Below are 12,552 nucleotides of genomic sequence, written 5' to 3' on the forward strand. Positions count from 1 at the left end.
CAACTTAATAATAAGGAACGGGGCTGGGGTGGGGGGGGGTCAGTGGGGCGAGGTGGGGATGCAAGGTCTGTAGCAGGGAAACAGGAGAGAAAAGCAGTCTGGCTAGTAGAGGAAGAAGTGGACTTTTGTGACCTCACGACCCTGGGCCCGCGCAGTACTTCCTGGGGCCAGTCATAGAGAGGTCAAACAGACTGCCTCCATTTCCTGCTCTGCAAATCTGAGCAGTACCCAGCAATCACAAAAGAGAAAACACTTGACCCTAAAAAATATTTTATCTCATTTAGAACACAACTATAAATCGTGTGAATGGTTAATATCCGGGAGTTCATAAAGTGGAAGAGGATAATCCCTTATTCTGTGTGCTAATAAACTTCTGACTATTTAAGATAGCCTCCAAATAAAATGGTTCACTACACACTGGAAAACTATCGTAGAGGATAAGAAGTAGGGTGAATACAAAACTACACTGTAGACTAGCAAAAGGTCTGGACCTAAAAGGTGACCATAGGAGGGCATGATAAATGGCATACTCACTCTTTGCCCTGCCAACATTAATGGAAAATCTTTAGTCCTATGCTGGCAAGCTAACGTAACCAAGTGACACATCTGACCACCACCAAATGGCTCTATACAAGTAATTTCTGATCAGTAATTACTTGAACAAAATTAACTCTTGACATTGTAATTATCACTAATTCTTTAAGAGAACTATTTAAAGGAAAATTTACAAAGCCATTAAATTCTTCTTTTTTTTTTAATTCTCCTTAAGAATGCCAATTTCACAGTTTAGCAGCTGGAGAAAAACACATGGAAATATACATTACCTGTAAATTATCTTGTATTTTCCATCTCGTCCTTTGTCTGACAAAGCCACCTCATAACTGTAGGGAAAGGAAAGACCACTGTGGGGTCCACACGAAAGTCCAACAGGGGGCGTCCAGGACAACACAACTGTTCTTGCCTGAATATTAGAAACCTGAGGAAGAGAAATAAGAATCACACACGACACTTCTCAGAACATTTTGTGATTATCAGCAGTAGCATAAAAATGGCTCAGATTTAACTCAAAAAAAAAATGATTTTAATTTACAAATTCATTTTAATTGCAAAGAAAACCCATCCTATATTGTTTTCTCTTGCCAAGATCCTGATGTCCAAACTGTAACTCCTGAAATGTCTGTCCTTATTATGAAAACTTATGTGCAAGTCTGGTGTAATTCACACTTGGTCCTCCAGAAAGTAAAAATAATGTCATGTCTGATAATTTTTCTAAAGGTAAAAAGTTGAACGTGATAAATCTCCATGATAGTACTTTCTGGCAGACTCCAAGGCTTGCTTGATGTCGAATTATCCTGCAAAGCCAAGATCTTCCAAACCATGTTCCTCAAAGTCCTGCAGGTTCCTGGGAAAACCCTCAGGGTGCGGGAGGATGGGGGGAGGTAGGGCTGGGAGTGGTGGCAAAAATAGAGCCAAGGCCCAGGCTGACAGCTGGCAGAAATAAGTGCAGAAATGTTCCACCTCTCTAGGCTCTGCTTTTATCTTTTGCTTTGGCCTCCACTTAAGACTTCATTTGAAAAAAGGAGTCTGGGACTCTAAACGCCCCAACTTTTTCCCTTGAGCTAGCACTTACACTGTCTCTTGGGCATCCTCAGCAGGACTGAGACCCAGCTGCCCGCAGCCGTAACCTGCTCCTTAACAGGTTAACCTGTTACCTTAACAGTTAAGTGGCTTCTCCTCTGCAATTTGATGTTTCATCTCTAACTGTGCTTCCTGGGGAACCTCCCCCCACACACTATTTGCCTTCCAATCTTTGTTTCAGAGTCTGTTTCTGGAGAAACCAAAAATCTAGTGCACAATCTAATTCTTTAAAATAAATCTGTTTTTTAAGGTTCTGATCTTCTAAAGTTCATTTTGTTGCTCTCCAAATAATATATTAAAAATATAAGAATTAAAACATACACTGAAGTTTAATGTCCATACAAGACTTTATAGCCATAGATTGGTAGGCTATGGATGGAGATGTCTAAACTACATTCTTTTCTTCTATTTTTTTGGTCACTATCTGACCTAAATAAAGAGTATTAAAATACAAAATAATATAAAAGCATGAATAATAAATATGGAAATGAATACCAACTTTCCCTTTTCAGTCTATCATTCATTCCATTTTGAGCAGAGCCCTCCACATCATTTCTATTCCAAATAGACATAGCATCATATATGATTTAGTCAAACTCCTACTCATCCTTTAAGACCCTAAGCCTAGGGCTCACTACCCCCAAGTAGCATTCCCTGAAGTACCCTATCGGGTCTCTGTTCCACAGCACCTTGTTGCTATCTCTACCCATTGCTAATCATGTTTATAGCATTTGCCTGCCTTTCTCACTGGACTGTGGGACTCCCTAAGCAGAAGGCCCAAGGCATATTCAACCATGAGTAGTGATTGTTTGGTAAACATTGAATGAAAAATAAAAAAAGAGGAAGACAGCCTGAGTTTCTGATACAGGTAACAAGGAGGATGGCAGGCCAGCATTATACACATCTTTTAAATACAGGATGCTTGGGGCTGGTGCACTGGGATGACCCAGAGGGATGGTACGGGGAGGGAGGTGGGAGGGGGGTTCAGGATGGGGAACATGTGTATACCTGTGGCAGATTCAAGGTGATGTATGGCAAAACCAATACAATATTGTAAAGTAATTAACCTCCAATTAAATAAATTTATATTTTAAAAAAATCCCAAAAAGACACTGTTACAGAACTGAACTCTACCCTTCTTGCTTCGACTCCAGACTAAGTAAGAGCTCCTCTTCTGCCTACCGCTGCCCCTTCAGCATGCCATCTCCTCTCACACCCTGAGACTTAGCTCCGGACTTTCCTGTTTTCCTGCCTTTAACATACCTTACTTGGTGAGGGGCTATGGACACAGAGATGATGACGATATGACCTCTGCCTGATGAAGACAGAGAGATGCATGAGGGGGCTCATGGCAGACCCACTGAGCACACAGGGCCCCACAGCAGCTTGAGACCAATTCATGAAAAACTTCTATCCAGTGCTACCTGACCCTCTGCTCAGGATCTGTCGCTGTTTCCTCTGTGCTCCAACCACCTTGTGTGGGCGCTGACATGTAACACTCACTTCATGACGCTCTGCTCTGTGTGTTGTTCCCTTGACTGAATTTTAAGGCAGTATTTCTACCACATACACCACTATATTTGCTGAATTACTCACATCATTAATGACTAACCTAGGGATACTGGATAATATATTTGATTCTTAACTTACAAAGAGAGATTTTTGCTATGAGGAGTTCAGTTTATAACTTTAAAGGATGCTGATTAGGTACCGAGAAACATTCAACTGAGATGATAAATAGCCCAATTCCAAGAGCACAGAGGATAGTAACACTGACTCTATGAATGGTGGTGTGAAATAACATCACATCTTAAAATAGCTCAAATGCTAGCACTTTAGATACTGAACACACACACAGAAGTCGCTCAGTCATGTCCAACTCTTTGCGACCCCATGGATTGTAGCCCATCAGGCTCCTCAGTCCATGGGATTTTCCAGGCATGAATACTGGAGTGGGTTGCCATTTCCTTCTCCAGATACTGAACAGGTACCCATAAATTCACATCCCTTTAAACTCTACCGTTTTCACCAGCTATTAAGAATGTAAGCCTAAGAGCTTTTACCACAAGAAGAAAACATTTTTCTTCCTTTATATTGTATCTATATGAGATGATGGATATTAGCTGAACTTATTGTGATAATCAATTAACAATATATGTAAATCAAACAAAAAAAATTACTTTCTTTCCTTTTGTTGTTTAGTCACTCAGTTGTGTCCAATTCTGCAACTCCATGGACTGCAGCCCATCAGGCTCCTCTGTCTGTGGAGTTTTCCCAGTAAGACTACTGGGGTGAGTCCTACTCCAGGGGATCTTCTCAACCCAAGGATCAAACCCATATTTCCTGCATTGCCAGCATTCTTTACCACTGAGCCACGGGGGGAAGCCCTTTAGGACTTGGTTAAACTATTACTTAACTGAACAGTGATGTACAACACCTGAAGTATCAACTAAAAAAACACACCCTTTCCCGAGGTTCCCTTAGCAAGCCTTAGGAAGGCCAACTGTCATCTGAACACAGACCTCTGCATCCTTCCCACTGGCCAGCCTAACGGAAGTACACTTGGAGAACTCAGCATCATTTTCAAAGGTTGGCGGCTTCTGGGAATTCTTCCCTGGATATGAGCAGCCTGCCACCTAGATTACTACCAGACTTGTAAGGCCTAGTCCCTTCTGTGCTCCCCCTGCCCTGCCTTTCACTGAGCCTTTCTGGGTCTCAGGTTTCCTTTCTTCAGGCATTAGAGTCCTGAGAGAAAGAGTGCTTTGTCTCTGTTAGAACTTGGAACTCACTTCCATCCCAGGTTTGATGCCAGGGAATTACACAGTGCCTTTCAGGAGAATGTCATGTCAAGGGGTCATCAGCAGTGGAGGCCTTTACTCCAAGCATCCAGGGAGCTGATAACCTTAATGAGAGATTCAGAACTCTAAGAACTAGGCTGGGTTCAAGTCTACTTTGGAGTGACAGCATTCTTAAACAAGCTTCCCCTTCATTCATTTAGGGTCTCTCTCTCTCTCTGGTGAAACTTTCTCACCTGCAGTGACCACTGAACTGAACTAGGGCATGGCTAATCTGATCATCACAATGACTGTCATGGCAGTGATCCAAAAAAAGAAGTTTAGAAGCCATAAAACTAACTGACTTTATGATGTTTAACTATTCTACCATAAACAGAAGTCAATCTCCTTTGAATGGTGATACAAGTGGTGATTGCCAGTTACAAAATTATTGGACAAGGCCCAATGTGACATTTGTTTCAGCGCTAGAGATATAAAAGAGTCTACTGTGAAGGTTACTATTATAAGTCTGTATAGAAATTACTTAAACCGCTTTGAAGTATCTCTGAAGGACTCATAAAAACCACTATTTACTTCTCAATGATTACACACTGATTAGAGATCATTTCTGTTATGTATTTATTAAATATAGATGTGAACTTGAGAACAGCTGCTAGCTAAAGGCATATATATATTTATACTCATGTTCACAAATGATAAGATTGCATTATCTTGCAGCTATTTCATATGTAATCCTCAGTGTTCTCTTTCTCCCTTTAACCTCCTGTTCATCCTGGTATTTTTATTCTGTGAAAGTTTACTGTCTTAATTTTCAGACTATCTTATATGCAAATGATATTCATTATTTGGATCCAAAACACCACTTACTCTCATAAAGTTACTACACTGTTACTCCCATGTTCAAAAATATTCTGTGTAAGTTAATAGCTTCTAAATTTGGTCTGGTCTTTGGATTTAACTATGCGGGAGGCCTGCTGATCCAATCTAGGGAGTATGTTAAGAAAATATTTCCATAGCAATACTGGCTTCACTTCTAAAGTACCATCACAAAAAATACAAACATAAAGGAAAATTTAAAAGGAAAAGGTCAAAGAGATCATTATTCACAGAAAAAGGATATTCAAATTTAGGGATTTCAGAATCATCTGTTACTATAATTCCTTAAGTGCGAAGACCCTTGAATCTGTCTCCAGATCTATGGCTATTTATCTGTCAACGGATTGTTTCTTGTAGGGACTGTTGTTCTCCTTAGGTCGTTTACTCATGTCTGGAGCCAACAAATCCATTGTTTCTACAAGCTAAACATTAGCGGATAGAAACGATGCAGAACCTCAATTCCTGGTTACATTTATTTACATACTGAAAACGAACTGTCCAGCAGTTCAGGGGAGACTTCATCGAGCATCACCATCAGAGCAGACTAAACCATGTCAGGTTGGAACTGGCTGGGACTGCAGAAGTTAATTCCTAAAACACTTAGAATAGTATCCAGCTTATCTCTCTGGTATAGCAGTGGTTTATGAGTATAGTCCCCAAGACACCTAATTGTTACAGTCTTGGGACAAACATGTAGTATATTTGTACCCTCTTTTATTTAATGATAAGTACTTGGATTTTTATAGTATCTGGGTTTCTGAAGCATAAATGACTTGCTTAATTCAGGGTGCCCAAAGTTCTAGAAAGACGACTAGACTCTACAGGTCCTCGATAATGCTCCTATACCTAAAACAAATCATCTGCAAAACTTTGAAGAAAAATACATGAGTATTATTTGGAAGTGTTACCAGATGCGGCTGCAAGAAAAAAACAAGAACAACAATCCTTTAGACAACTGTGTGCTGAACTTTCTGCAGCTGTTTCTTTTCCTAGAAGGTGAACAGCCCTCCTTCCCACTTCAGCATGTTGCAGAGAGTCTCGCCTTTGCCTAATGATATGCTATAAACTATAGGAAAATACTCCGTTCCAAGGACTCTATAAATAGCATATAATTTACTTCTCAGATAATCCAATGTGGTATTTATTATTCAACCTTCCAAAGATAAGGAAACCTTGGCTCAGGGTCACAAAGACAGCTAATGGCCACGCTGGGCCCCAACTCACAGGACCCCCCACCGCCCCTCCATGCTGCTGCCTCCCACCCTGGCTCCCAGCCGTCCCTACATCCCACCAGGCTGGCTGAGCCTCATCTGAGCTGGCCAGGCTACCAGCATCTGTCTCACCTGGCAGAGCCTCACTACAGCCACTGCAGTCTGCCACACATTTATTTACCAGATATTTGTTAAGGGCTCACACTGTGCCAAGGACAGTGCGAGGTACCAGGGGCACAAAGATGAATAAGACACAACCATGGACATGAACTTCAGACAGAGGGGAGAGAAGAGGAAGGAAGGGAGAATAATGGTATAAACAATTCATGGGGATCAGAAGGATGGGTGGACTGTCACTCAGCAGAGGTTTATCTGGGGACCAGTGGTGGGTGTGGTGGTCAGAAGAACAACATGCCTCCCTCAAGATGTCTGAATTCTTATCCCTGGGACCTAAAAGGTAAAAAGAGACTCTGCAGAGGTGATTAAGTGAAGGACCTTGAGAGGATGGGACTACCCTGGCTTATCTGAGTGGGCCTGAGGTAATAATAAGTGTCTTTGTAGGTAAAAAAGGGAGGCAGGAAAGTCAGAGTCAGGAGAAGGAAGTATGAGAATGGAACGGGTGTGAGCAAGCAACACGGGCAGCCTCTAGATACTGGAAGGGGAGAGGAAACAGATTTGCCCCAGAGAGGAGTATAGCCCTAGCTGATACCTTGATTTTAGCCAAATGAGACCCACTTGGGACTTTTTGACCTCTCAGATAAGAATCTGATTATAAGTACACTGAACTTATATCATGGCCATTTACACAAAAACCTGTCTACCTTGCTGTAAAACCTGAAAAGATTTTAGCACTTAATAAACACTGAATCGGGGTAAGGACCAATGCATATAAATACTGTTTTTATCTTGCTAGAGCCACATGATCCTCAGAAATAGACTCCATCATCTGCAGTAAAGAAATGACCAGGTATAACTCAAGAAAAACACGGTGTGTGTGTACACGTGACAGAGACCAGAGGAAGCTGTCTGAGTACAACTGGGACATCAACTAAACTGTCACTCTGCCTTCTCACGCTGATTATGACTTCAGAGTCCTAACGTACACATATGCCTGTTTTATGACTCTGCCCTCAAGCCTTCTGTAATCTCTCCCTACACTCGGCCCCATCCACAAAGCTATCATCCATTCCTCTCACTCCCTCGCACGTGTTCCCCCATGGCTATCTCATTGCCCTCTCTCTACAGCACTGATCTACCAGATCCTTTTGACTGCCCACTTACTCGTCTTCCTGGATACCCTGCTTGCGAAACAAATTCCACATGTCTAAGAATGGCACTGAAGATACAAAAAGGACACAGACATGAACTTTTCTAGAGGAACTCATAGACGACTGGGAAAGACACAAAAACAAGGAAACAGAGCACAATATATCACATACACACAGTGAAGCTGAAGAAAGACCAGTGGTACCAAACATCGAGTGGAGCATCCCAGTTGATGGGACAAAAGTCAGGGCAGCCAGCTCAGAGGAAGCAACTCCTGAAAGGAGGCATCTAAGCCTGAAAGCCCAGCTATCCACGACACCTGATATCTAACAGGTTGTCGCGCCTGATGGATTTCTCTAGAATGGCTCTCATGTCTGTCCTCTCCTTGCCACACCTGATGTATCACCCTAACTTTGACTCCCACGGTCTCTCATCAGCACTACAGTAACACATTCCTAACACTTGTCTCGTCTCCCTGGGTCCATCCTCTCTGCTCACTGCACTGCACTTGCCCACTGTTTGATACTCCTTAAAGTACAGTCCTGATTATATAACTTCTTTGCTCGCAAACTCTCAACGGCAACCTGCTCCTTACTGGATTAAGTGCAGACTCCCCAACCCAGCATCAACACCCTGCTCCTCCACAAGTGCCCTATTGTGCCCAGAGTCCGGCACACCTCATGTTTTTAGGTTTAGTCAAACTCAACTATGTGCCCTGAGGCATGTTTGGACCCTTCTGTTAAAAGTCTCAGTATTTGAAACACATGAAGAAGTAAGGTTTTCCAATTCAGCTAGAAAACCCTCCAAAGAACTTTGGCTCTCTAAACTCAGATGAAAGGCTGAATCAACATTTTGAATTTTTCACTTGAATTTCAAAGCATCTGGCAAAATCAAACTGAACTCTCACAATATCACTACTCCCACCAGTTTTTTTTTTCCTTGCCATTACAGTTTGGACTTATTTTACTCAGTTCATATTTAAGTATCTTTTGAAATTTACCTGGAAAAATACTTTGAATTACTGAGGTTTTCAAAAAATTATTATTACTACATTTACACAGGTAAAGGGAAATTACCAAAAGAAAACTTTACTGTAGACCTTGTATGTGTGTGGGGGGGGGTGGTGGCGGTGGTGGTGTATCCTTGGATGTTGGGATGAATACCTAATTGCATTCAGAATATCTAAATAAAGAAGACATTTTAGTGGATGATGACTAAACAGAAGACTGCTGTTTTATATTTTCATGCTCCATTAATAACAGCTCTATTTCATAGTTTATGAATAATCTGCAATGGGAAGGGGCCCTTTTGCTTACCTACTGTGTGGTAAAAGAAAAGCATGTTTGAAATACTTAAAAGAGCACCATTTATGCTGAGAAATCCAGAAGACATACCTGTGGCTTCTCTATTCCCGAAAGAATGTCTTGCACCCTCTTTACTTCCAGCTCATACTCTGCATGGCAAAAAGAGGGAGAAAAAGAGAAATCAGTTAACACCATTAGAAGTCAGCAAGGTTGTCAACTTCCTTTCCCAAGGCCTTTAGCAAGGGTTATCATTAAGTCAGTTGCCTGTTACCATGAACTTCCGGTACCACAAGCATGATGATAAAAACCAGGAATGGGGATGTCTTTGGGGGTACGGATTTCACTGTGATTATGCTAACTTGACACTACTATTGGTTTACATATTCACAGAGCTGACTAGATTAACATGGAATTCCACCTAATAATTCAACAGGCAACAGGGAATAGAGAACCCTGAGGAGGAGACAGGGGAGACCAGTGAAGCCAGAAGCTGAGAGCAATAAGGAGATGAGGTTGAAGATAGGGGCCAGTTCATGTAGGGCTGTGAGTTCAGATTTTTTAACTCAGTTTTTATTCTAAGTTCAATAAGAAACCACTGGTGTGTTTTAGTGGAGGGACTGACACAATATTATTTTGAATTTGAAAATACCTGCTTGTCTGCATGAATAATGGATATATGGAAGCTAAGAGTGGGAGCAGAAAGACCAGTCAGCACACTGCTGAACTGGTCCAGGTGAAGGGTGGAACTGGCCGGAGCCGGGGGTGGTAGTAAAGATGCTAAAAACAGGTATGGTTCTAGAGGTACAGGTGCTAAAGGAAAGGGCATGATAGGCAAGGATGAGGGAATGTGAAGAATCAAAGAGAATCCCTAGTTTGGGGCTGGATCAACTGAAAGGATAGCATTTTTAAATAAGATGGGGAGACAGGCAAGTTTTGGGGTGGAGCAAGAATTGTTTTTGAAATGAAAGGGGAGAATTGCTTGGAGGAGCGAGGATGGTGTGGGAAGGATATGTATAAATAGGATAAATGACAGAATTTAAACTTAAGAACCTGTTTTGCTAAAGGAAACATCTGACTTTCACAACCTGCTTGATGGAATCTAATTTTGAGTCTACAGATTAACTTAACTGTTCAACTAGTTTATGAGCTATATACCTAGGGATACATGATTACCAAGACATGTCCTTGACCCCAAGATATTTCAAGTCTAGCGAGGGGTGGGGTTAGGGGTGAGGAATGGAAGCAAATAGGTGATTACAGAGTGACAGGTGTCATGGTAAAGGCTCTCCAAGTGAGAGAAGTTCTAGAAGTTTCCTACGAACCAACATCCAGCTGCATACTACGGGCAAGCAGACATTTGGAGGAGGAGGGAGGAATGGACTAGGGGTGAGAACAGGTTAGTAAGCCCAGCTCTTCACAGACTGTGCATTCACGATGTTCAGGTCTAATTTCAAAGAATCCCATCTCAACCCCTATCCACTTGCCCCAGGTTTCCTCCAGTCATTCTCCTATCCTACCAATTCTCCTGCAGCAGTCATCAAAATCAGACATTAATTCTCCTGTTTAATTGTTCCCTCATTTATTACTTCTTTTCTGCTAAAATAAAAGCTTTAGGAAGGAAGTTAAACTACAGATCTGGAGCAGATATATTTTTTCTGTCAATAATTTGAAAAAGTCAAAGTGTTAGTCACTCAGTTGTGTCCAACTCTTTGCGAACCCACGGACTGTAGCCTGCCAGGCTCCTCTGTCCATGGAATTCTCCAGGCGAGAATACTCGAGTGGGTAGCCATTCCCTTCTCCAGAGGATCTTCCCCACCCCAGGATCGAACCTGTGTCTCTTGCATCTCCTGCTTTGGCAGGCGGATTCTTTACCACTGTGCCACCTGGGAAAGCCCATACATTTCTGTTGATAACCAGACAGTTAAATATTTTAAACCTTGTGGGTCACACAAAGACCTCTGGCACACATTCTTTTTTTCTAGCACTTAAAAATGCCACCCCTAGTTTCACGTGTGGGGGACACTAGAAGAGGCCACAGCGTATACTTCAGCTCCAGGCCCCACTGCAGGATACGCTCACAATGCAGCCCAGAGTGCCTCTAATAGATCCTGCAGGGTCAGAGCCCAATGCATACTTGTTGACTCAGTAAATAAACCAAGCCTACATAAAAAATAACAAGAACTTCTAGTTGGCTCCACCTTAAAGGAATCAGTTCTTTTTTTCCCCCCATTGCATTCTGCTTGGCATAACATGTTTACCTTTATTTTGGTGAGAAAAATAAATGGGTTGGTGGCAATATAATATTTTTTTAAATTGTAACTAAAAGAAAATTCACCTTCAAAAGACTGAATGTCCTAAGCTCATTTATGATCATGTATTTGTGTTAAGATATAGACAATGGACTACACCCATAACTCAAAACATATCCTCACGTTTTCTGGGAACTCCTACTGAGTCAACTGTAAATACTGTGTATCTCAGAAGTTAATTGTCAGTAAAAAACACATGAGCACAGCTGCAATAAAGGAACTAGTTCAGTTGTTAAAGACAAAACTTTCTGAATCACTGGTTATTCCAGAGTTTGAAGGACCCTATGATTTCAAACACTCAACAGAGATACAATTCAAACACTAGATACATTCAAACAGCTAGCTGTTCTGACAGACATTTAAAATGTTTCAGGATAAGAAGCCAAACCTTATTTTTGAGGTAATAAAGCAGGGGTCCCCAACCACCACCAACCTTCCCCGCCCCATGACCTGTTAGCAACCAGACCGCACAGCAGGAAGTGAAGGTGGGCGGGTACATCTCAGATCCCCATCACTCCCATTACTGCCTGAACCACCCTCCACACCCCATCTGTGGAAAAATTAGCTTCCACAAAACCAGTCCCTGGTGCCAAAAAGGTTGGGGACCACTTAATAAAGTTTTAGATGAGAAGAGAGATGATCGCCTATCCAACAAAGAAAGGATTGAAGAGCTCTGCAAAGGAAGAATCCTCTGGACTATGACTAGACATAGGGCATGAAAGAGTGTTTAAAAAAAAAAAAAATTGAAGACCTCCTACCCCCAGCCAGCTTTCAAACACACACAGGTGAGAGAAAAAGGAAAAATGGGAAAGGAGGTTGAGTTAGAAGGAGGTGTGGGGTGGGTGGGGTGGGGAGAAAGATCTGCTTAAGACTGGAAAAAAAAAATGGGTTTCAGGTAAGAACCAGACATACAAATGAAAGGCTGACTGAGAGAAAAACAACTAAACAACTTCCAGAGAGAGGTCAGGACTCCTCGTGTCTGCCTTATAATAAGGAAAGCTGGCATTTCCTGAGCATGTAGACATGTGCTGGTCGGGCACCGTCGCCGTGCTGATCTTTACAACCTCCTTGGCAAGATGGACCTTCTCCACTTCGTTTTACAGCAGGAGGCAGGACTGCAGTCTTTCCTGCACATCACAGTTTTCGCCTTCAG

The 12,552-nt window shown here is 42.0% G+C and overlaps 1 protein-coding gene across 2 annotated transcripts in view; it reads right to left on the reverse strand.

Annotated features, from left to right (window-relative positions):
* FNDC3B (fibronectin type III domain containing 3B) overlaps positions 1-12,552 on the reverse strand; it is a 358,778-nt gene that overhangs the window by 96,909 nt on the left and 249,317 nt on the right. For both annotated transcript variants that reach the window (XM_027541011.1, XM_027541003.1), the window contains exons 7-8: positions 9,181-9,239; positions 825-976 (exon numbers count right to left, since the gene is read on the reverse strand). In XM_027541011.1, coding sequence (XP_027396812.1) covers positions 825-976; positions 9,181-9,239 — 211 coding nt within the window. The remainder of the gene's footprint in view (positions 1-824; positions 977-9,180; positions 9,240-12,552) is intronic.

Source organism: Bos indicus x Bos taurus, chromosome 1 (assembly GCF_003369695.1).
Source record: "Bos indicus x Bos taurus breed Angus x Brahman F1 hybrid chromosome 1, Bos_hybrid_MaternalHap_v2.0, whole genome shotgun sequence".
Lineage (NCBI taxonomy): Eukaryota > Metazoa > Chordata > Mammalia > Artiodactyla > Bovidae > Bos > Bos indicus x Bos taurus.